Raw genomic sequence first — 26,459 nt, 5'->3', positions numbered from 1 at the left:
AACTTGTTTTAACTGGACAACCCCTTTAAGTAAACGATTCTCTAAATGTATTTCTAGCCAAAAGTGGAAAAAAAGAGTTTATATCAAAACCAACTGATTCATAATACTTCTACTCATTCTGAGGTCAAAGTGGGAAAATTATTAAATAAGATTACCTAACCTAAATGCTGTAAGCACATCTTCTGTTGCTCTACAGCCCTTTGCAAATGCTGACAATTTAATATTTTTGTGTATCTGGTCTTCCTGAAGTTCCCTCAATGTTACCTATCGATAGAAAAAAGCATCCATAGAGGTTTTCTTTTCTAATGCCCCTGAGTAAAGGGGGCAGTGGAGGTAACTTGGGGCCACTTGTCTGTGGTTTCACTTGGTGAACATGCACCATTGTCTAAAGAGGAGTCTGTTTTGTGTATGGAGAAATTGAGCAATTGTTATGGCTATGGCCAGCTTTACTATTGTACAATGCTTACCTCTTTACCATTGTTGGAGACAGAAGTTTTCTGGCATTTGAATAAAAGGCTTTTTATCCGGCAGTACTTTCTTGTCTAAGGGCTCAGCCTAGCATAAACGGCCATTATCATTCATGTGAATGGAGTTCACCTACAAAAAGCCTGTGGATAACAATAGCATTGTTTTCGGTGAAAAAATATTTTTTTTCTGATCCTGGGCAACTCTGTTAAATAGGGATGGAAGGTTTTGGAAAGTTTTTAGTCCAGGAAAAGCTGTGTTAAAGTGTTGGCATTTTTCTCTGTCAGTACAAAATCCACACTTGAAATAAACACACAAAACCTGAGTTATGAAATTAAAATGAAAAACATACTACCACTACATGGCTAAAAAAATATATGGAGCTAAAAGTCTGATCCAAACCTAAGACCTCTAAAACCTCCTAAAAAGTAAAAGTTAAAGATGTGCAGAGTTCATACAGGCCACCTATGCCAATGTCTACTGCACATACCAGAGAGGAATAAACCAGATAGCACTTGTTCTCCTTGATAGGTAATATGTAGAAGGGTCTCTGGGTTACCCTTCTGGTGTCTGGAAGGCTGAGAGAGATCAATGGTAAACTATCTTAGGTTTATGAGGTAGACTGGAAAGGAGATTTCTGAGAAAGTCATGAAATAAACCCTCATGCATTTATTATATAACAGTTTTATACCTTTATTACTGTGTGCATGTGCTTTCAATATAGATACGCTTCTTCTACATTAAGACTATTCGGAATAGTATAGCAGCTAAGAGAGACAGCAAATATTGTACTGCTATTGCCAGAAAATGTGGCATTTTGCATCTTTTCAAAATTACTGTAATTTTTCATACCCTTGTGTAACATAAAACATGAATATTACTTCACTGCCAGAATATGATGTCAAACTTATTTTGGAAGCAATGTAAATTAATGTTATTATTTGTAAATTGACAATGTAACTCAATAATTGTAAATTAAGGAAAACCGCAGTGCTCCATTTATGGCTGCAGTGTTTCTTATTTTCTCATTAAATGTAGCTGTCATCCTCCTATTTCTTCCTTTCTTGGTAAAATGGTTCTCTTGGAGTACAAAATTCACATCCACACAGAGCACATTTCTCATATTTCTAATTATGTACCATTACCATTCTGTCCTTGAGCCCTGGTCCCAGGAGGGAGGGGGGAGTTTGCGTATCTGCATCTACTCCATAGATTCTTATGCGTCTATCCAATAATCATATTTAATAGCCACTGATATTTCAAAAGTCATGACTCAAGTGGTTTATATTTCTAGAGCACAACTAATACAGCACAAGATTTTCAGAAATTTTCTTATTTTTCTTACATTTTACTAAATAAACTAAAAAGTCTTGTCTGGAAATTGTTTGTGTAAGACAGCGATCCTGGATCCGTTTTAGATTACTTAGAGTGCAGGAAATATATAAATGTGGGTAAGAAAAGTGGAGTATTCGTAAGCAATCAGATTTCCAATTTCTTTTCTTAAAAGCTTCTAAAATAGCAGAGCTGAAATCTGATTGGTTACTATAAGTAACAGCTCTGCGTTTCATACAAGTGCCTTCTCATCACAGCATTGCTGCTTTTAGGGGTCTGCTTTTAATCTTGTGGCCATATTGTACCACCTAATTGATAAATGTACTGTTGTTGGGCTACAATAGGATCCAAGATGGGGGGGAGAAGTGGGACTTCAATTTAGAGCCTTAAAATATGCTCTAATTCCACATATTGTTGTGGCCCACTTTGCTATACATAGTTTTTATAGATTTTACTTTGTTCAGAGTCCAAAAAAGAACCACCGATATATTTTTATTTAATTTGTGTTGGTGGTGGTTTTTTTTTGTTTTGTTTTTTACTAGTCATAGCATAAGCTTGATGCTTTAAGGAGCTATTGAAACCGTGCTTAAAGAGGTTGTCCACTACTATACATAATGCCCCATCTATTTAAACAGAGGAATGAAGTGTTTTTGTAATTACCTTCCATTTTTTTTGTTGCCTGTGAGTGGCGCTATCGCTGACTGCTCACTTGGCATCATGTGACTCGGCTGACATCCGCTGATGTCACGTCAAGTTCCGGCTGCAGCCAGATGTGCCCCAGTGACGCGCTCCCCCCTGATTGATGGGCTGCGGGTGGGGTGTCACCGCACGTTACAGCTCAGCATCCACCGTGCGCTTTCCCTCTCTCCTCTGCTTTCATTGGGACAGTGCGCACAGCCCATCAATTAGGGGGGAGCGCATCACTGGGTCACGCCAGGCTGTAGTCGCAACTTGACGTGACATCAGCGGATGTCAGAGCCGGCTGCAGCCGGGGGTCACGTGATGCCTGTGAGCAGTCAGCAATAGCGCCACTCACAGGCAACCAATGACAATGGAAGGTAATTACAAAAACACTTCTTCCCACTGTTTAAGTCAATGGGGGCGTTATGTATAGTAGTGGACAACCTCTTTAAGAGGTAATTTTCACAGTGTTAGGAATAGTATTATTATTAGTCACACTCCCATGTTCATGCTTTCAGGATCGTTCGCTGCTCCTCTTTCTCCTTTTTATGGAAATAGCTGTAGTAAACATAAGCTAGAGCAAAAAAAAATTGTGAAAAAATGGGAAAAATCTTCGCTGAAACGAAACGTTCTCCTTGAATAAATTTACTATATTAATTTTTTTTTTCTTGGCAGCATTTTTAAGATCTTCCCTATTTATTTCATACCACCCCTCTAACAGTAGTATAGAGAAGCCTGTGAAGATCCGGAGACATTTCTGTGTTTGTTGATCATCCCATGAGCTGGATGGCCAGGCTGGCATTCCACCCATTGTGCTAGCCCTTTCTCCCACTCATCAGCCTGGCTTACATCTCCCCTGAACCTGGGCTTTGTGTGAATGCCATTAGCGGCTAGCAGCTGCATGCCAGATCAAGAAAGGGCATTTCACTGAGAGAAAAGCTTCAGAGACATTCTAAATGCAGCAAGGAGCTGCTCATAATTAGTAAGCTGCTAGCACAGCCCCATCCATCTCTGCTGCCATACTGCTGGCTGGATTTTCTATTCTTAGCTGACAGGTGATGTCACAGAATCTGTCAAGACGCCAACAGGGAATCCCCAGAGGAAGAGGAGGGTGAATGGGCTTCCCTGCTTTGTAAACAAAGATGTCCTCACTGTGACCTCTGTTCAGAGCAGAGTCTGTGAAGTCTTAAAGCTCTCATGATTTCCTCCCACCTCAGCTAGAATTAGGCCAGTTGGTTCATGCTGTGCAAATTATCCTCCCAGCATGGTGTCTACTAGCAGAGTCTGAAAAATGCAATGTATTTAACCCACCATAACCTTCTTCATATTTACCTTAAAGTATGTATATGGGAGGACAAGGGGGCGTGATCCCAAACTTCACATATAATGCAAAAGTAGACCATGTTGTTGTTATTATTATTATTATTAGATATTCTTACTTTGAATGCCTAAAGCATTTTCCACACCCTAATACTAATATATGTCAAAAATATCCATTCACGGGAATTATTCAGCTATAATCGGCAGATTGCTGACGCTTTATGAATTTTATATTTAACAACTCTTGATGTAAAACAAATAGACACCAGATTTCAGTACTGTCACCTATTATGCATAGTGGTCATCTTATCTAGAGAGAACCTGTCACTTTTACAGAATACAGTTTACCTGCGAATATAGTGATGGTCTGCAGGTAAATAATGTTCTAACAATGTTTTGCTGTGATACTGAAAGAACTGCTACTGGGTGAAAATGAAGCTATATCCTCCCTGCAGCTGGCCTCTTCCAGTCATTGGGACAGTACAATGAACTGTTTCTGTCACTATGCAGTGTTCACACTGGAATCCCTTCCCCTACACCTTGATTGACAGCCAGATCAGCAAACAAACATTGCACAACTGACTGTCAATGTAATGGGAAGTGATTGCGGCAAGCTCACTGTGTAACTAGCTGTGACTATTACACCCCCAGCACTGCCCCGATAACTGGAAGCGAGCCACTGCAGGGAGGATATACAGTAACTTCCTTTTCTCCCTAGAGCTGTACTTCCAGTTTCTGTCAATATAGAATGACTGTAGTAACAGTCCAAGTACAGTTTCTCCATGCACCCTTGACATTGCCAAACATTTAAAGGGACTCTGACAGCACAGAATGACTGTTCAAACCAAGTACAGGCGCTCGGTGCATCATGGACCTTTAAGTGCACTTTCTTGCCTGCTTGTTTTCCCTCTATCTCTACCCTTCTCTTGCTCTATGAAGCCAGGGCTGTTAAAGAAAAGGGGGAGGGTGGGGGCAGAGATGGAGGGAAAACAAGCAGGTGGCAAGGTGCATTTAAATGTTTTGCTACACAAATGGTGCACCGAGCGCCAGTACTTGGTTTGAACAGTTATTCTGTGCTTACAGAGTCCCATTAAAAGGTCAATATAACTCTCTCCTTGACGGACACTGATCAGTGTAGGCGAGAGAAAATGTCACCGCACACTGTGAGTAGTAGGTGATGCAAGGTTTTTATTTACAAATTGGCACACGGAAACATGGGAGCGCCTCTAAACTACAAGCAAAAGCAGTCTTATCACGGACACACCGACATCCTACTGAGAGGGTTCCACTCACTCTCTACTATCAACTATACTATGATAAAGATCCTGGTAGGGTCAAAACATCGTGTTATATTTTGTCGCAATTTTTCACCACAAATTTCCCTGTGAGCCAATTTGTAAATAAAAAGCTTGCATCACCTACTACTCAGTGTGCGGTGAATTTTTTTTATCTCTTTGGTTTAAGGGCCATGTACCCCATTCCACTGCACCTTGCTGGATGACAGAGTGCACACCAATCTTTCTATAGCTACTGATCTGTGTAGTGCAGTGAAAGCCAAAATGGGACCTACAAAGGTCATAATTACCTGTGGGAACATCCATAATGTCATGTGAAGCAAGAAGTTTGAAAGAGTAGGGGTGATTCCTGTTGGAGAACAACTTTATACCTTGTTTTTATCTGCTCATGTATAAAGGTGTGTGCATATATGCATCTGTGCTATTAGTGTGTGTATATGTGTGCAGCAGAGCTGTGTGAGTGTGTGCTTGTAGTAGCAGAGTTGTCTGTATGATAGTGTTGTGTGTTTTACTGTTCATGTACAGCCATAGGTGGATTATAATGAGGGCAATCTGGGCTAGCGCCCGACGCTCCGAGGGGCGGCCCATGGCCAGATTGCCCTCAATATAATGAGGCTGACTGCAAGGACTACAAGTGCAGAACTTACTAGCAAGGATGCTGAGCATGCAGAGGCTACATTGAGCGTCCCAAAGGAGGCATAAGTACACAGGTGGCAGATACGTACATAGTTAAACACAAAAACATAGTTTAATGCAAGAGCATAGTTTGCGGTTTTCCTTACTAGCCTTCTATTAGTTTTTCTGCTTTACCTGTATTGTTTATGCCCATTTAATATGTGCTCCATAGACAATGCTACCAGGTGTGTGTCTTGTGAGATGTATGCATGCCTTGAACAGCCATTTGAGGGTGAATATGTCTGCGCTCGATGTCAACGCTCAAAGTCAGCGAGTTACATGTTTGGAAGCCCAGATACTGGATCTAAATGTGCAACTAGCAACACTCAGGAGCATTGCAAACCTGGAGAGGAGTTTACAGCTCACTGAGCTTGCGCTGGCTGGTGCCAGTGACATGGAGGAGGGTGGAGATGGGGAAGATCAGAACCCAGAATTAGGTACATGGGTAACCGTTAGAAGAAGGGGTAGGGGGAAAAGTGCCAGGGAGCTCAGTCCTGATCTGGCACAACCTAGTAAATATGCCTGTTTGGCTGACATTAGGAATGCAAGCCCAGTATTAAGATCACTACAGCAGAACGTTGCCTCTAGCAACCAGGAAGACTGCTGCTGTAGGAAGGAGAAAAATAAAAGTGCAGCAAAGGCCAGACAGATGGTGGTAGGGGACTCTAGAATTAGGCGGACAGACAGGGTCAACCTTCGCTGAGACTGTGAATGCCGAACAGTGTATTGTCTGTTGGGTGCTCGGGTTTGACATATTGCGGATCAGATAGACAGATTGCTGGTTGGTCTGGGGAAAACCCAGCCTTCATGGTACACATCGGTACCAATGGCAAAGTTAGAGGGAGGTGGAAGATCCTTAAAAATCATTACAGGGAACTAGGAGAAAAGCTGAAGGCCGGGACCTCCAAGGTGGTGTTTTCAGAAATACTACCGGTGCCACGTGCATCACTAGAAAGACAGCGGGAGCTTAGGGAGATAAGTGGCTTAGAAATTGGTGCAGGAAGGAAAGGTTTGGGTTAATGGAGAACTGAGCTGACTCCGCTGTCGGCTACAGGCTCTACGGTAGGAATGGGCTGCATCTCAATGGGGAGGGTGCAGCTATGCTGTCTTGGGTGTGTCAGAAGTGACAGACAGTCGCCCTGCAGTTAGTTGCAGGAGATCTTTGTTTGGCATTACAGATATCATCTTGGAAGCTGACTCTCTAAGACCCAGCGGCTACCTTCCTCTTGCTAATTAACACCCTGGCCTGGGTATATAAATACCTGCTGTTTGCTAAAGGGAGGTGCCGGCGATATTCACATGGCCCCTTGGGAAGGCTTGAGCTGGAGCAGTACTTCTTCCTCTCTGGAGCTAAGAGTACATGTGTTCATCTCTCTGAAGTCGACTAAATCTAAGCTATCTTCCCTTGTTTGTTCCGCCTTGTTGTCTTTAGTTGTCAGTGGGGATCAACTAGTGCTCATCCCCTCCCTTCCCTAGCCAGGGCCTTAATACGGGGCCAATATAAGGACGTTAGGGGAGACAGGGTGATATAACATCAGCCTAGGAGGTCTCCACTACCCCCTTTCCATAGAGTCTGGGCCCCCTTTTTTCCCTTTGTGTTGCACTTAGTCTTTCCTACACCTTTCGTGACATAAGATGGGGGAAAAAATGGTCGGACGGATGGAGGAGCTTTGAAACTAGGATCTGGGGAGAGGGAGGGTATTCGTATTAATGAGAGGATAGATAGAGTAGACAGAGAGAGTGGAGGACAGCAAGGGTTATAGGAGATCTAGGGGGTGCTGGGATATGCAAGGAAAGTAGGGAGCTGAGTAGGAGTAACAAATGTGCTAATAGTATCAAATGTCTGCTGGCAAATGCAAGAAGTCTTGCAAACAAAATGAATGAACCGGAGACTCTTATGTCGGTCACAGAATACGATGTGGTAGGTATTACGGAAACCGAGCTGAATGAAAGTCATGACTGGGTGACAAACGTGAAAGGATATACTACATTTAGAAAGGACAGGTAAGACATAAAAGGTGGAGGGATGTGTATTTTCTTAAGATCCAACTTGAAACCTGTGCTCAATGACAGCATTTGGAGGAGCTGCGACAATGTAGAATCAGTCTGGGTTAATGTACATGGTGATGGCCATAATGGAAAGCTTTTAATTGGAGTTTGTTACAAGCCTCCTAATATAGCTGAACTGGTAGAGGACGAAATGCTGCAACAAATTAAAAATGCATTTAATAATATTAGGGTCCTTATTATGGGGGATTCTAACTATCCAGATATTCAATGGGACGTAGAATCTTCCAGTTGTGCTAAAAGTTAATGATAATACAGGCGTGTACTCACTTATGCTGAGCGCTGTATACATATAATGTACTGATAATACAGGGGTGTACTCACTTATGCTGAGCACTGTATATACAAGTGCATCTCACTAAATTAGAATATCATCAAAAAGTTAATTTATTTCAGTTATTAAAAACAAAGAGTGAAACTCATATATAGAGTCATTACAAACTCAGTGCTCTATTTCAAGTGTTTATTTCTGTTAATGTTGATGATTATGGCTTACTGCCAATGAAAACACAAAAGTTATTATCTCAGTAAATTAGAATAATAAAAAACACCTTCTAAGGCTTCCGATGCATTTAAAAAGTTCCCTTAGTCTGTTTCAGTAGGCTCCACAATCATGGGGAAGACTGCTGACTTGACAGATGTCCAGAAGGCAGTCGTTGACACACTCCACAACGCAGGTAAGCCATAAAAGGTCATTGCTAAAGAAGCTGGCTGTTCACGGAGTGCTGTATCCAAGCATATTAATGGAAGGTTGAGTGAAAGGAAAAAGTGTGGTAGGAAAAGGTGCACAAGCAACCGGGATAAGCGCAGCCTTAAAAGGATTGTTAAGAAAAGGCCATTCAAAAATTTGGGGGAGATTCACAAGGAGTGGACTGCTGCTGGAGTCATTGCTTCAAGAGCGGCAACACACAGATGTATCCAGGACATGGGCTACAAGTGTCGCATTCCTTGTGTCAAGCCACTCATGACCAATAGACAACGCCAGAAGTGTCTTACCTGGGCCAAGGAGAAAAAAACCTGGACTGTTGCTCAGTGGTCCAAGGTGTTGTTTTCAGATGAAAGTAAATTTTGCATTTCATTTGGAAATCAAGGTCCCAGAGTCTGGAGGAAGAGTGGAGAGACATACAAGCTGCTTGAGGTGCAATCAGTGATGGTTTGGGGAGCCATGTCATCTGCTGGTATAGGTCCACTGTGTTTTATCAAGAGACCAAAGTCAGCGCAGCGATCTACCAGGAAATTTTAGAGCACTTCATGCTTCCCTCTGCCAACAAGCTTTTTTTAGATGAAAAACTCGTTTGACCTTAATCCCATGAAGAATCTATGGGGTATTGTCAAGAGGAAGATGAGAAACACCAGACCCAACAATGTAGAGGAGCTGAAGGCTGCTATCAAAGCAACCTGGGCTTCCATAACACCTCAGCAGTGCCACAGGCTGATCGCCTCCATGCTATGCCGCATTGATGCAGTAATTGATGCAGAAGGAGCCCCGACCAAGTATTGAGTGCATTTACTGTATATGCATTTCAGTGGGCCAACATTTTGGATTTTAAAATCACTTTTCAAGCTATTGTTATTAAGTATTCTAATTTACTGAGATAATGATTTTTTTGTTTTCATTGGCTGTAAGCCATAATCATCAACATTAACAGAAATAAACACTTGGAATAGATCACTCTATTTGTAATGACTCTATGTAATATGAGTTTCACTTTTTATATTGAAGAACTGAAATAAACGAACTTTTTGATGACAATCTAATTTTGTGAGAAGCACCTGTATATGTATGTTTGCAAGATGTGTGTGTATTTGATAGACTTGTTAAACATGTCCACATACACTGCATTATTGTCACTATATTTAGAGTCCCATATTATGCCCTGTATTCTGCATGGATATACCATACAGTTCCATACAAGGGAATACTCATATCAAATGAAAAAAGGTGTACACCAGGTGTACATCAGAGCAAAGACTAAAAAAGATATATGTTATATATAAAAATTAGACTTGATTAGAAAAATTATACATAGTTAAAAACATCACACATTAAAATGGGAAACCACCAAATGGCACCACCATCTGCACCATCAGTATTACAAAATTTTACAGAGCAGTCCTCACTATTATCCAATAATGAGTAACTATTGTGCCACCTGGGGAGACCTCTGTATATGTATTCATAGATGTTACTATATCTAAACCCGTTCAATCATTGGTCACTATAGAGTATATAGTAAAGATATAATTCCATTACATCACCCAAAAAATGTATAACAAATGACGAGTTTACCTGGTGGGAACAGGGGATGCCACACACCCAACGCGCGTTGTGGCTTCTTCCGGGGTATCAATGTGCATGTGTGCATAGACTGATTATAATGAAGGCAATCTGGGCTAGTACGGGTTTCACGGGTAAGCACATGCTTTTCAATAGGCTCCATTCGGATAAATGGGAGAGATTTTTCAGAACAAAATCCCTAACTAAAGAACTCCGCTTTAAAATGCAGAGTGCAGACTCTGCAGCAAACGTACTCCTTAAGTTAGCTGCATAAAACTACAGTCTCTATATCTTGCACAGACAAAGACTGATGCCTTATTCACATGTCAAATTTTTGGGCACTGTTTTGAAGCGAAAATTAGGAGTGGAATATAGAACCAGAAAAGCTATAATTTAAAGATTCATAAATGTTCTGTGTTTTGGAGCCAATACTGATAAAATACTTGCCAAGAAATACTTACTTGTGAATAAGGCATAACAGTTCAGAAGCAGCTCTGTAGCTGTCAGTTGCCTTTGTGCGATACTCCAGTGGTTCTCAATGCATCGAAGCCACAGGGGCAAAGAACAATAATGATTGGCAAATCTCTGTCCACTAAGCTTAAAGGGAATCTGCCAGTAAGCTCAACCTCAAAACCACATATATGGGCATTCAAGTGTTTCAAGGCTAAATCCATGGATACTGTTATACCTTCTATCTGCTGCATTTCCAAATGATTATCATTTTAATTCATATGCAAATGAGGTATTAAATATTCTGTGCGAGTGCTTTTTCAGCCTCTGTGCCCCCGGGTTGTTCCCCTGCCCAGCACCAGCCTCTTTAGCTTGATTGGTAGCTCACTGGTTTCCTTAACTCTTCAGGGCAAACAGATGGTGAGAGATGAATCAAGCTATAGAGACTGGTACTGGATGGAGAAAGCATGTGGAGGCCGAGGCTCGGGAAGTGCTCTGTGACACTCAAAGCACTTCATGTCTTATTTGCATATGTATTAAATGCTGATTACTAGGGAATGCAGCAACAGATAGACTTTATAAAGATGTTGTACAATTTACATTTCTAAGACACGCCTGCTACTATATGTGGTTTTGGGGGGTTGATCTTACTCACAGATTCCCTTTAAATAAAGGATTAATTCCTTCGCTTATCATGAGTATATATTATGCAAATACCTGGCTGTGTTAAACTATCAGCCAAAATTCCTCTAATGTTCCTTTCTCGTGAATTGTAAATGTCCTTGGATTTTTAGAAAATGTTTGAATCTCTGAACATCATATTAATTATTGGTAACTTCTGACAATAAATGGAAAGGTGGTCGCTTTACATAAATGAAAAAAATAATGAGCAATAAAACAATAGTTTCTTGATTTATCCACTACAGTCTATGAGTACCAATGCTGGTGTCTATATTGGTCCCACTAATCATATAACACATCATGTGTTCATTGAGCGCCCTCTATAGGTGAGAGATGTTGCGTTAAGAGGTTTTTGTAAAATACATCCTTTCTTGTCACACTAGTAACAATGATCCTTTCTGCCGTGAAAAGTTGCACGCTGTATAAAAGACAGAAAAATGGTAACAAAAACGGAGTAATAAAATAAATGACAAACAATCCTCATCTATCCTTTAGTTTTAGTGCACCAACCACCTGAAACTAAACGGGAGATTTATCCAAATTATTACTATAGGGTTTTTTATTTATTTATTCTTTCTGCTATTGAAAATTGTACGTTTTACCAATTTCAGTGTACACCTCATAACTTTGGCTAAAGAAAGTGTATACATTTTTTTTATCAATCCAGATGAAAAAGTTACATCAATCTTAATGTGGTTTTGTACAATCTTAGAATTTCCCACCAGTTTCTGATTGTACATTCCCATATTACTAATATGTTCTCGTCCACTGTAGAGAAGAATATATGGACACAGAATTGATTAGTTTGTGTAGTGGATGAAAATGTTACCATGCTGTTTAATGCCGGATGCTAAATGTTTAGGTTAGCCATGACATGGTTTACTGGGTGTATCGATGTTTCTTCTTATCCATACATCGATTATTATTGGGTTTAACTTATTTTTCTTCAGTGAAACATTAAGTTTAAACTGATTTTTCTGGCTACAGATTTTTGAAAGAGGCCATTTTCTATGTTTTTTTTGTTATTTAGCCAACTCTGGATCTCTGCAAGGGCCACATACTCCTCAGTCCACAGGTAGTAATTCCATGGCTGAGATGCCTGGCGATTTAAAACACCTGCCATCGCCTGCTTCAACCCCACATGGTCAGATACAGCCAATGCCCGGTGGCAGGTATGTGCATTTACATTGCAACACTTTACTACAGATCTATGCTGTATCCCTGAAAGTTGCAGTTAAACAGATCATCTGAAATTTTGTGCAACTTTTGTGTTGAATAGGAACAGTGCAGTGAGTGTGCAAGATCCATTTTCTGATGATTCAGGTTTCCAAAAGCGCAATTCTATTACTCCTAATACACCTTACCAACAAGGGATGAATGTACCAGACATGATGGGCCGGATGCCATATGAGCCTAACAAAGATCCCTTCAGTGGTATGAGAAAAGGTAGGATGTCTAAAAGGTGCAAGATATTTTCTTTTTTTCCCCCTAATTTTGTGATATTATACAGTGGTATTTTTTTTTTTTTTTACATTTTTTATACTTTGCATTCAGGTTATTGGCGTTCTTCTTGTAAGCAAAGGGTGTATTATAGACTGCCAATAAATATGGCACAAGGCAGACTTGTAGTTGCCTTCGTAGGGTGCTTTACATCTGGCTCCTATTGATTTGAATTGGTGACGGATGTGCAGTAACAAGCCCCTGCCACTAAAAGTAGACAGAGCAGCTCAGCAAGTGAGTACTTCCTGCCGGTGGCCGCCGACACCGATAAGAGCTGACTGGCAGGGGTGCCAGGTTGCGGTCCCCGGGCAATCAGACATTTATGATCTGTCGATGTCCCCCAAGGCTCAGTCCTAGGGCCCCTGCTCTTCTCAATTTGCACCTTCTCCCTAGGACAGCTCATAGAGTCCCACGGCTTCCAGTATCACCTCTATGCTGATGACACTCAGATCTACCTCTCTGGACCTGATATCACCTCCTTACTAACCAGAATCCCACAATGTCTGTGCGCTATTTCGTCCTTCCTCTCTGCTAGATTTCTAAAACTTAACATGGACAAAACAGAATTCATCATCTTTGCCCCATCCCGCTCAACCCCTCCAACGGACCTATCAATTAAAGTAAATGGCGGCTCTCTCTCCTCAGTCCCGCAAGCTAGCTGCCTCAGGGTAACCCTGTACTCTGATCTCTCCTTCAAACCACATATCCAAGCCCTTTCCACTTCCTGCCGACTCCAATTCAAAAATATTTCCCGGATTCACGCATTCCTTAATCAAGAATCTGCAAAAACCCTAGTCCATGCCCTCATCATCTCCCGCTTCTACTACTGAAACCCATGGCTTCCCTTCTAACACTCTCGCACCCCTCCAATCTATCCTAAACTTTGCTGCCCGACTAATCCACCTTTCCCCCCGCTATTCCCCGGCCTCTCCCCTCTCTCATTCACTTCACTGGCTCCCCATTGCCCAAAAGCTCCAGTTCAAAACCCTAACCATGGTATGTAAAAAGATCCACAACCTGTCTCCTCCATACATCTGTGACCTAGTCTCCCGGTACCTACCTAGACGCAACCTCCAATCCTCACAAGATCTCCTTCTCTACTCCCCTCTTATTTCCTCTTCCCACAATCACATACAAGATTTCTCCGGTGCATCCCCCCTACTCTGGAACTCTCTACCCCAACATATCAGACTCTCGCCTGCTGTTGAAACCTTCAAAATGAACCTCCTAAAGACCTACCTGTTCCGACAACCCACAGTAACCACCGTTCTACCATACCAGTGCATGACCAGCTCTACCCTCACCTACTGTATCCTCACCCAACCTTTGTAGATTGTGAGCCCTTGCTGGCAGGGTCCTCTCTCCTTCTCTATCAGTGAGTGACTTCTATTGTCTAAGATTATTGTACTTGTTTTTTATTATGTATACCCCTTTTCACATGTAAAGAATCATGGAATAAATGACGCTATAATAATAAGCTGTCAATGTAAAAGTAGTGGACAACCTCTTTAACGACAGTTACATTTCTCTATAGAACTTTGAGCACTAAGTGTTCATTCCTATCTAACTAATGGGAAAATCTGTATTCACTGAAGAAAGATTTTATCTTTGAATTGAGAATTTTGAGAATGTAGAGACATAAGCAGATTTAGTTAATAAAATATATTACAAAGTTTATGTGTACTATTGATTTCTGAACTAAAAATGAAAACAACGGTTACTCTCTAAGCCCCTCACGACATTTGACTTGTATTTACAGTTAGGTCCATATATATTTGGACAGAGACAACATTTTTCTAATTTTGGTTCTAGACATTACCACAATGAATTTTAAACAAAACAATTCAGATGCAGTTGAAGTTCAGACTTTCAGCTTTCATTTGAGGGTATCCACGCTAAAATTGGATGAAGGGTTTAGGAGTTTCAGCTCCTTAACATGTGCCACCCTGTTTTTAAAGGGACCAAAAGTAATTGGACAATTGACTCCAAGGCTATTTCATGAACAGGTGTGGGCAATCCCTTCATTATGTCATTCTCAATTAAGCAGATAAAAGGCCTGGAGTTGATTTGAGGTGTGGTGCTTGCATTTGGAAGGTTTTGGTGTGAAGTAAACATGCGGTCAAAGGAGCTCTCCATGCAGGTGAAACAAGCCATCCTTAAGCTGCAAAAACAGAAAAAAACCATCCGAGAAATTGCTACAATATTAGGAGTGGCAAAATCTACAGTTTGGTACATCCTGAGAAAGAAAGCACTGGTGAACTCATCAATGCAAAAAGACCTGGGCGCCCACGGAAGACAACAGTGGTGGATGATCGCAGAATAATCTCCATGGTGAAGAGAAACCCCTTCACAACAGCCAACCAAGTGAACAACACTCTCCAGGAGGTAGGCGTATCAATATCCAAATCTACCATAAAGAGAAGACTGCATGAAAGTAAATACAGAGGTTTCACTGCACGGTGCAAGCCACTCATAAGCATCTAGAATAAGAAGGCTAGACTGGACTTTGCTAAAAAAACATCTAAAAAAGCCAGCACAGTTCTGGAGGAACATTCTTTGGACAGATGAAACCAAGATCAACCTCTACCAGAATGATAGAAAGAGAAAAGTATGGCGAGGGCGTAGTACAGCTCATGATCCAAAGCATACCACATCATCTGTAAAACACGGCGGAGGCAGTGTGATGGCTTGGGCATGCATGGTTGCCACTGGCACTGGGTCACTAGTGTTAATTGATGATGTGACACAGGACAGAAGCAGCCGAATGAATTCTGATGTATTCAGAGCCATACTGTGTGCTCAGATCCAGCCAAATGCAGCCAAACTGATTGGTCGTCGTTTCATACTACAGATGGACAATGACCCAAAACATAAAGCCAAAGCAACCCAGGAGTTTATTAAAGCAAAGAAGTGGAATATTCTTGAATGGCCAAGTCAGTCACCTGATCTCAACCCAATTGAGCATGCATTTCACTTGTTAAAGACTAAACTTCAGACAGAAAGGCCCACAAACAAACAGCAACTGAAAACTACCGCACTGAAGGCCTGGCAGAGCATCAAAAAGGAGGAAACACTGCGTCTGGTGATGTCCATGAGTTCAAGACTTCAGACAATCATTGCCAACAAAGGGTTTTCAACCAAGTACTAGAAATGAACATTTTATTTACAATTATTTAATCTGTCAAATTACTTTTGGTCCCTTTAAAAACAGGGTGGCACATGTTAAGGAGCTGAAACTCCTAAACCCTTCATCCAATTTTAATGTGGATACCCTCAAATGAAAGCTGAAAGTCTGAACTTCAACTGCATCTGAATTGTTTTGTTTAAAATTCATTGTGGTAATGTCTAGAACCAAAATTAGAAAAATATTGTCTCTGTCCAAATATATATGGACCTAACTGTACGTCATATGTCGTGTCCCTTGCTTTGATGCGGGCTCAGACGCTGAGCCCTCCTCTTTCCCTGCACATGATAGCTGATTTAATCCGAGCCCTACCCACAGCTGTTAACCAGTTAAATCCCGCTGTCAGTCTCTGACAGCGGGATTTAACACGCGCGAGCCAGAAGCGCATCATAAATCGCGCCCCTGTCACGTGGTTAGGGGTTGCCGATGGGTTGTCATGACAGCCCTGGGTCTGCTGAAGTCCCATGTGCCTGTCACTAAGATACTCTTGTGAATGCCGGCGTTCATAAGAGATTGTAATTTATGCTATACTCACCAGGGCTGAAGCAAGTCTCCTAAGGGGACTATTAACTCCTTTAATGGCGTATTAGTACGCCCCAGGCCATCACCCCCGGTTCAGCGCGTGCTCCGGCGCTGAGCCCGCACTGAACTGGGCAAATGTCAGCTGATCTATACAGCTGACATGTGCCCACAACATCCGCGGGTGAAATAGCGATCCACCAGCTGCTGTTAGCCAGTTAAATGCCGCTGTCAATCTCTGACAGCGGCATTTAACATCGCTGCGCCGGAAGCTCGGCATTAGCCCCGCCCATCGGTGACCCCGTCACATGATTGCGGGTCACATATGGGTTGGCATGACAACCCGAGGTCTGCAGCAGACCCCTGTGGTTTTCATGTCTCAATTGCTATACGCGCCACCCAGTGATCGGCGCTCATAGCAAGTGAGCACATCTGCTGTATACTGGCGATCGGCTCGTCGCCTGTATGCAGCAGAGGCAATCTGACAACTGCTGCTTCTAGTCTCCTATGGAGACAATTAAAGCAGCATGCAGAAAGTGTAAAAAAAAAAAATGTTTTTAAAAATATTAAAAAAAAAAAATAAAAAAATTTAAAAGTTCTAATCACCCCCCTTTCGCCCCATTCAAAATAAAAAAAGACACATACACATATTTGGTATCGACGCGTTCAGAATCGCCTGATTTATCAATATAAAAAAATAATTAGTCCGATCGGTAAACGGCGTAACAAGAAAAAAATTCTACCCCAAAATGGTATCAATAAAAGCGTCAGCTCGGCGCTCAAAAAATAAGCCCTCACCCGGCCCCAGATCCTGAAAAATGGAAACGCTACAGGTCTCAGAAAATGGTGCCTTTATTTTTTTTATTTATTTATTTTTTTTTAAAGCAAATTTTGGATTTTTTTTTCACCACTGAAATAAAAAAAACCCTACACATGTTTGGGCTCTACGAACTTTTAATGACTTGGAGAATAAGAATGGGTGGTCCGTTTTACCACTCAGTGAACGTGGTAAAAAAACAAAACAAAAAACAACTGTGATATTGCACTTTTTTTGCAATTTCACCGCCCTTGGAATTTTTTTCTCGTTTTCCAGTACACTGTATGGTAAAATAAGTAATGTCGTTCAAAAGTACAACTTGTCCCGCAAAAAATAAGCCCTCACACGGCCATATTGACCAAAAAATAAAAACGCTATGGGTCTGGTAACAAGGGGAACAAAAAACGAAACCGCAAAAATGGAAAATCCCAAGATCCTTAAGAGGTTAAAGTAAAAAGTGAAAAAAAAAAAAGTTTTTTAATATATATATATATATATATATATATATATATATATATATATATATATATATATATAAAATTGCCCCCCTTTAAATAAATAAATAAATACACATTTGGTGTGTCTGATCTATCAAAATATAAAGTAAATTAATCAAATCTGTAAACGAGAAAAAATAATCAAAACGCCATAATTACATTTATTTGGCCTCCGCAACATTGCAATAAAATGCAATGAGAGGCTATCAAAACACTGTATCTACCCCCAAATGGTCTAAATAAAAACTACAGCTCAGGTCACAAAAAATAAGCCATCACCCAGCCCCATATCCCAAAAATGAAAACGCTTGGAGTCTCAGAAAATGGTGACAAACTCAAAAACTTTTTTTTCATACAAATTTTGGAGGTTTTTTTTCACCACTTAAATAAAAAATAAACTATACGTGTTTGGTATCTGTGTACTCGTACTGACCTGATTCAGGTCAGTTTTACCAAATAGTGAACGTGGTGAAATATATTTTTTGTACATTGTGAGTTTTTTGGTTATTATTCTCATTTTAACAAATGAAAATAAGAAAATTTAGATTGGAAAAGTTACTTTTTTCATTCAGTTTCCTAATAATTCTGCACACACAGACTATTCTTTTAAGACAAAACCTCATGTTAACTTTCTTAAACATTATAATAATAATAATAATAATTCAGGTTTATTAACTCTTTGGACTGACAGACAGCACTGTGGCGGTTAAATAATAAAGTTAATCATCAAAAGTTGCCTCATAATTATGCACAGTGTATTGCTGTATTGCACAGCTGTTCTTCCTCTGGGGCATTTTTCTTGCTTTTTTCACCACAGTTGCTTAACCATTTTAGAACTGCAGTGAGCACATAGAGCTACCATATAGGTGCATGAGGCCTCTACTATACATCTACCCCAGACGTATGGACATTTTTTCTGTAAGAGTGTGTACAGATCTAGCCTAATAATAATGGCATACTTAGTCCGATGCCATATGTAAGGAGACAGTGCCTGTGGTACAGCACGTGTAGCCCTTTAGTATATTAACTAAAGACTACCCTGGAATACCATTTGTCTAGTGTGCTGGGCCACAAGCTCTAGTGTGCTGGGCCACAAGCTCTAGTGTGCTGGGCCACAAGCTCTAGTGTGCTGGGCCACAAGCTCTAGTGTGCTGGGCCACAAGCTCTAGTGTGCTGGGCCACAAGCTCTAGTGTGCTGGGCCACAAGCTCTAGTGTGCTGGGCCACAAGCTCTAGTGTGCTGGGCCACAAGCTCTAGTGTGCTGGGCCACAAGCTCTAGTGTGCTGGGCCACAAGCTCTAGTTTGACCCCGTTTTCCATACACTATGGTACTCTATTCTCATTGTTCTTCTAAACGATCCCACTTCTTTGCTCTTGTTGCTACATTTTGTCTCTCTCTTTTGGGGAGGTGAGGGGGGATTTTCTTTACATAATCTATTCATTTTAATGATATGAAAGAAGTTTCCCAGCCTCCTTCAGCTTCAAACGCTGTTCTAATCAATGTTATAACATTTGATAGGATGTATGAGTGTGTAATCAGCTACTGCTGATTGAGAACACAGATTTCCTAATTTACTTGAGGTGCAACAATCAAAATTTTGTGCTTAAATTGCTCAACAACATCTTTTCATCATGTTTTATACAGCAGAAGAGAGAGAAGGGTGTAGAAGACACCCACCTATGGCCTCATTCAGACATCAATTTGTATGTGTGCTATCAGTGGTTTTCGCAGGTATTAAATATACCCAATATAATGACTGTGTGTCCGCAAAAAAATTAGACATGTCTGTTTTCGATCGGCATCTTAGATCAAAATTAACTATATAAATTTATGGGTCCATGAAAATCACAGACAGCTCTCATTGTCATCCGCGTGCAATCCATGTGCTGTCTGTGATTTACATTGTAATGGATAGAAAAAGCTTTGCAATATATTTTATACATAATAATCACTGATGAAACACTGATGGTTACAAGGACCAAACACTGATGAAACTTGGATGCATAAGGCTATGTGCCCACAATGCAGAAATGCTCCGGATTTTTTCCTGAGCGTTTCTGCATCTCCCTGGCAGAAAAAACGCATGTGGATTGTACATGCGGATTGTACATGCGGATTGTACATGCGTTTTCCTGCCAGGGACAAGCGGAAGTGAAGCGTTCCTCACATGCATTTCTGCATGCGGGTTGACAAGCACTTTCCAAGCTATTTTAGCATCACTTGGAAAGTGCTTGTCAACTTGGTCACACTATATAAATCCATGCAATAGTGTGACCGTAAAAGAATGGTAAAAAATAAATCTATACTTGCCTTCTGATGGCCCCTGGAGTCTTTATCCGATGCGTCCTGGCTTGCCGGCAGCTCGCGGTACACTGAAAGGACCTGCCGACGTAAGCCGTCGTGTGACCCATCACATGACTAAATGACGTCATGGCTGGTCCTTGAGTACACCGTGATCTGCCGGCAAGCCAGGACTAAGACTCCGGGGGCCATCAGAAGGTAAGTATAATGTTTATTTTTTATTTTATTATTATTTTTTTTTTACAGGTTCTATGGTACCCTGGTCCGCATATTGAAACGCATGTAATCCGCATATACAAATCCAGAGATGCGGATTACATGCGTTCCAATGCAAGTCAATGGCGGCGAAAACGCAGCGCTTCCGCAAAATAATTGGTAGTGATGCTTTTTTTCCGCAATGATAATCCACAGCGGAAATCTCCGCAGTATGTGCAAAGCACATGCGGATTATCATTGGGGAACATGGCAGACCTTCTACCAAGCATTTTTTAGGCATTTCTGCAGCGGAATTGCCACAGCGGAAACACTTAAAAAAACGCACCGTGGGCACACAGCCTAACACTCATGACACTTGTACCATTTTTCTTTTTTGGGATAAGTGAAAAATCCCTGATGTCTGAGTAAGGCATTAGTGTTGTTTCAAAACAGTCTGTTGTAATTTTCCATGTATTGAGTTATGGTTGCGTCACCAGTTTGCATTTTTTTGTGATGCAAACTGGTAGCGGTCCTGCTGCTGGATTGTTGCCCTCCTACGGCCCCCTCCACGTCTCCTGGTGTACTGGCCTGTCTCCTGGTAGCGCCTCCAGCCTCTGAACACTACGCTGACAGACACAGCAAACCTTCTTGCCACAGCTCGCTGTTAGAACTCTCCTGTTAGGTTTTTTCTATCTTGCTGGTCACATGACCTTTTTTGCCTATTTAATCCTGCTCCGCCCTCCTGGCCTTGCTGGACTTCATTGTAATTTCTACTCTTAAGCTAGCCTGGTGCTTAGTTACCTTTCTCATCAGTTTAGCTAGGTCTTTGGACCTTTATGTTCTATGTTGTGTGTTTGTCTTTTACTGCTACAATCTCTGCTAGGAGGTGTCCAACTTTATCCCAGTCCCTAGTTCTTGTAGGGATCCCTCCCTTGCATCTATAGGTCTTCGTACAGACTAGCCGAGGACTTTAGCGGGTCTGATCGCAGGATCAGGTTCCCCGTTACATCGTAGGGATCTAGCTTAGTTCTATTGTAGGGACAGAACTCCTTTCTTTCCTTAGTGCTTGTAGCAGATCATAACAGTAAGTCCAGCCCAAAAATATCTCTAAGGAAAGACCTCCAGTTTCCATCATGGTGTCGGTTCAGGATTTGGCTCAACGCCTGCAGGGACTCTCTCTGGAGGTGGCCGAGCTCCAACAACACGTGAGTAGCTGTTCTGGAGCACATTTTGTGGAGCCAAAGGTACGTTTGCCTGATTGATTTTTTGACGATCAACAAGAATTTTTTTCCTTTAAAAATGCTTGTTTGTTGTATTTTCGTTTGAGACCCAGATCCTCTGGTGATCAATCACAGCGCATAGGGTTCATAATGTCACTTTTGCGCAAAGAACCTCAGGGATGGGCCTTTTCTCTCCAGCCTAGTGATCCATGCTTTAGATCAGTGGATAGTTTTTTTTCTGCTTTGGGTTTGTTGTATGATGATCCTGATCGTGTCTCATCAGCTGAGACTGAATTGAGACGTTTGAGGCAGGGATCAGGTAATATGTAAAAATATTGTTCTCTCTTTCGTCGGTGGTCTGCCCAGGTGGGGTGGAACGATTCAGCTTTGAAAAGTTTGTTTCTTGCGGGGCTAGGTGAAAGGGTTAAGGATTTGCTGATTGCTTATCCCACACCTGGAAACTTGCAGGAGGCAATGCAATTAGCTATACGGGTGGACAGGAGACTGCGTGCAAGGGTTAATGAGAGTAAATCCTCTGCCATGTCAGCTCCGAGGCTTGAGAGGGTCTGTACTGACATTGGAGAGCCGATGAAGATTGGGGCGATGGCACCCCGCTCTCAGGAAAAAGACCGCAGATCTTCTGAAGGTTTGTGCTTTTATTGCGGGAAATCTGACCATTTTATTAAGAACTGTGTGCTTCTTATGAACAAAGTAAAAAAAAAAGGTCAGTTACGCCCGTATTGCCTGTTTAAATACTAAGGGGGTATTTCTTTCTGCTACTACTGCTGCTCAGGAAGAATTAATTGAATTTCGGATATTTGTGGATTGTGGTTCTACTCTGAATGTGATTGATGGGGGATTCTTGGAAAAACTTTAATTAAAACCCAAACCTTTGTCATCCCCTATTGCTGTGGTTTCTGTCGATGGCTCCCCCTTGAAGAGTGTTACTCACAAGGTCTGTGAATTTCCCTTCACTATTAATGGTATTCACCAAGAAAATTTGGATTTGGTGGTATTAAATAATTTGCCTTGTCCAGTAATTTTGGGGTTACCCTGGTTAACCCCTTAAGCCCCGGAGCATTTTTCGTTTTTGCATTTTCGTTTTTGCTCCCCTTGTTCCCAGAGCCATAGCGTTTTTATTTTTTGGTCAATATGGCCATGTGAGGGCTTATTTTTTGCGGGACGAGTTGTACTTTTCAACGCCATTACTAGTTTTACCATATCCTGTACGGGAAAACGGGAAAAAAATTCCAAGTGCGGTAAAATTGCAAAAAAAGTGCAATACCACAGTTGTTTTTTATTTATTTTTTTTACCACGTTCACTGAATGCTAAAACTGACCTGCCCTTCTTATTCTACAGGTCATTACGAGTTCATAGACACCAAACATGTATAGGTTCTTTTATATTTAAGCGGTGAAAAAAAATTCCAAAATTTGGTAAAAAATAAAAATAAAAAAATAGCGCCATTTTCTAAGACCCGTAGCGTCTCCATTTTTCGTGATCTGGGGCTGGTTGATGGCTTATTTTTTGCGCGCCGGGCTGACGTTTTTATTGATAACATTTGGGGTAGATCCGATGTTTTGATCGCCCGTTATTGCATTTTATTGCAATTTTGCGGCGACCAAAAAACGTAATTCTGGCGTTTAGAATTTTTTTCTCGTTACGCCGTTTACCGATCGGATTAATTATTTTTTTATATTGATAGATCGGGCGATTCTGAACGCGTCGATACCAAATATGTGTATTTGGGGGTTTTTTTTATATATTTTATTTTGAATGGGGCGAAAGGGGGGTGATTTAAACTTTTATATTTTTTTATTTTTTTTTATATTTTTAAAAACTTTTTTTTTTTACTTTTTGCATGCTTCTATAGTCTCCATAGGAGACTAGAAGCAGCAACTATCCGATCGCCTCTGCTACATACAGGGGACGAGCAGGTCCCCTGCATGCAGCAGAAATGGTCCTGTGCTATGAGCGCCGACCACTAGGTGGCGCTCATAGCGACAAGATCATGACAACCACAGGCGTCTGCTGCAGACCCTGGGTTGTCATGCACGCCCATCGGCGACCCGCGATCACGTGACGGGGTCGCCGGTGGGCGGGGCTTATGACGCGCTACCCGGAAGCGCGCGTTAAATGCTGCTGTCGGAGATTGACAGCAGCATTTAACATGTTAACAGCCGCGGGTGGATCGCGATTCCACCCGCGGCTGTTGCGGGCACATGTCAGCTGTAAGAATCAGCTGACATGTGCTCCGTTCAGTGAGGGCTCAGCGCAGCAGCCCTCACTGAACGGAGGGATCGCAAATATGCGTACTAATACGTCCCCAGTAAGTAAGGGGTTAAAATTGCACAATCCTGTACTGGATTGGTCTACCAATGAAATTAAGTCCTGGAGCCCTAAGTGTTATGACAAGTGTTGTAACGGACTTATTGCTACGGTGGAAAAAGGGGAATTACCTGTACCTATTCAGGATTTTTGGAGAGTTTTTTCTGAGGAGGTGTCACAAATTTTGCCTCCCCATAGAGACTATGATTGTACCATTGAATTTGTCCGTGGAGCGACTCTTCCTAAAAGTCGTTTATTTAATCTTACTATTCCTGAGAGAAAGGCTTTGGAGGAATACATACAGACCAGCTTGGCCGCCGGTCACATTAGGCCTTCCAAGTCTCCTGTGGCTGTTGGATTTTTTTTTGTTAAAAAAAAGGACGGCGGTTTACGTCCTTGTCTGGATTTTCGTGAGATTAATAAAATTACTGTACGCAATCCTTACCCACTGCCATTGATTCCTGATCTGTTTAACCAGTTAGTGGGGGCCAAGTGGTTCTCTAAAATTGATCTCCGGGAGGCATACAATTTGTTGCGCATGAAGGAGGGTGATGAATGGAAGACTGGGTCATTTTGAGAACCTGGTTATGCCTTTTGGTCTTACCAATACTCCAGCATTTTTTCAGAATCTTATTAATGACATCCTTAGACCTTTGATCGGCAAAAATGTGGTGGTGTATTTGGATGACATTTTGATTTATTCACCGGATCTGGAGTCTCATTGGCGGAGCGTACGTGAGGTATTACAGTTATTAATTGACAATTCGCTTTTTGCTAAGCTGGAGAAATGTGAGTTCGCTGTACAGAGAATTAGTTTTTTGGGCTACATTATCTCCAGCGAAGGCTTTGAGATGGACCCTGTGAAGGTTCAGGCGGTTCAGGAATGGCCTAGGCCTATTGGTTTGAAATCGATACAGAGGTTTTTGGGTTTCGTCAATTATTACAGAAAATTCATTAAAAATGTTTCTATTATTGTCAAACCACTGACCGATCTCACCAGGAAAGGTGCTAATGCGGTTTAGTGGACTACTGAGGCCATTGAAGCTTTTGTGTTTCTAAAGGAGAGGTTCAGCTCTGCTCCCATCCTTATGCAGACTGATGTGACTAAGCCGTTTTTGGTTGAGGTTGATGCTTCTTCGGTGGGGGGGTCGGTGCGGTGGTGTCTCAGAAAAACAAGGATGGAGTACATCCCTGTGCTTTTTTTTCAAAAAATTTTTCTGAGACTGAACTTAATTACGATATTGGTAATCGGGAATTGCTGGCTATTAAACTCGCATTTGAACACTGGCGTCATCTCTTGGAAGGTGCTGAATTTCCCATTCAGGTTTTCACTGATCATAAAAATCTGATCTATCTTGATGCTGCCAAGCACTTGAATGCCCGTCAGGCTAGGTGGGCACTTTTTTTCTCGCGGTTTAATTTTTCCGTTACTTACATCCCGGGTACCAAGAATGTTAAAGTTGAAGCTTTTCTCCCATGGTCGGTGCTGAGGAGGAGTGGAGCATTTTACAAGAAGGTGTTGTGATTGCTGCATTGGACTCTGTTTTGGAAGATGAGATTCTTAAAGCACAGGAGAATGCCCCATCTAACACTCCCCATGGGAGGTTGTTTGTGCCTAGGACCTTTAGGAGAGATTTGTTTGTTGAGTGTCATGAATCTCGGTTGGCAGGTCATCCAGGAATTTCTGAGACCAAGAGACTTGTGGGTCGCAGTTTTTGGTGGCCTGGATGGCAGAAGGAAGTCATTAAGTGGGTGCGTCAATGTACGGTGTGTGCTAGATCTAAGTCTTCACATACTCCTGCAGCGGGGTTGCTTTGCCCTCTGGAGGTTCCTAGTGCACCTTGGACACATCTGGCTATGGACTTTATAACTGACCTTCCCCCCTCTGAGGGTTTCACAGTCATCTGGGTGGTCGTGGACCGTTTTAGCAAGATGTGTCACTTGGTTCCTTTCATCAAACTGCCCTGCACTAAGACACTTGCTAAGGCCTTTGTCAAGGAAGTTGTCAGACTACATGGCGTTCCTACTGACATTGTTTCGGATAGGGGACCTCAGTTCGTGGCTCGTTTTGGGCGTGCTTTTTGTGACAGGTTGGGAGTTCATTTGTCGTTTTCATCCGGATATCATCCTGAGTCTAATGGCCAGACAGAAAGGAAGAATCAGGATGTTGAGCAGTTCTTGCGTTGTTTTGTGGCAGACAATCAGGAGGGGTGGTCTGAGTTTCCGCCACTTGCTGAGTTTGCTCTTAACAACCATACATCCTCTTCTGCTGGTTGTTCGCCTTTTTTTTGTTGTTCTGGGAGACATCCGTCTTTTGGGTCATTCTCCAATTTGGTATCGGCTGTGCCTGAGGAGGAGAGTTTTTCCGGTGATTTGGAGAGAGTTTGGACGGATGTGCGTGGTAATCTTCAGGAGGCTAACAAAAAATTTAAGAGGTACTTTGATAGGAAACGGCAAGAGGTTTTGTTTGCTATTGGTGACATGGTTTGGTTGTCCTCTAAGAATCTGCGGTTGAGGATTCCTTCTAAAAAATTGGGTCCCAAGTTTGTAGGGCCCTTTAAGGTGCTTCAGGTAGTTAACCAATCTGCTGTTAGGTTGGAGGTTCCTACCTCCTGGAAGATTAATCCGGTGTTTCATGTTTCTCTGTTGAAAA

The 26,459-nt window shown here is 41.8% G+C and overlaps 1 protein-coding gene across 11 annotated transcripts in view; it reads left to right on the top strand.

Annotated features, from left to right (window-relative positions):
* ARID1B (AT-rich interaction domain 1B) overlaps positions 1 to 26,459 on the top strand; it is a 712,135-nt gene that overhangs the window by 599,392 nt on the left and 86,284 nt on the right. For 10 of the 11 annotated variants that reach the window (XM_073672421.1, XM_073672423.1, XM_073672420.1 and 7 more), the window contains 2 exons: positions 12,275 to 12,416; positions 12,524 to 12,690. The exons of the other annotated variant lie outside the window; for it this stretch is intronic. In XM_073672421.1, coding sequence (XP_073528522.1) covers positions 12,275 to 12,416; positions 12,524 to 12,690 — 309 coding nt within the window. The remainder of the gene's footprint in view (positions 1 to 12,274; positions 12,417 to 12,523; positions 12,691 to 26,459) is intronic. 11 annotated transcript variants of the gene reach the window in all.

This window comes from Phyllobates terribilis, unplaced genomic scaffold, assembly GCF_046119375.1.
Source record: "Phyllobates terribilis strain yellow unplaced genomic scaffold, ASM4611937v1 Scaffold_3__8_contigs__length_932513732, whole genome shotgun sequence".
In the NCBI taxonomy this organism is placed as follows: Eukaryota; Metazoa; Chordata; class Amphibia; order Anura; family Dendrobatidae; genus Phyllobates; species Phyllobates terribilis.
This window is presented reverse-complemented; position numbering and strand designations above follow the sequence as displayed.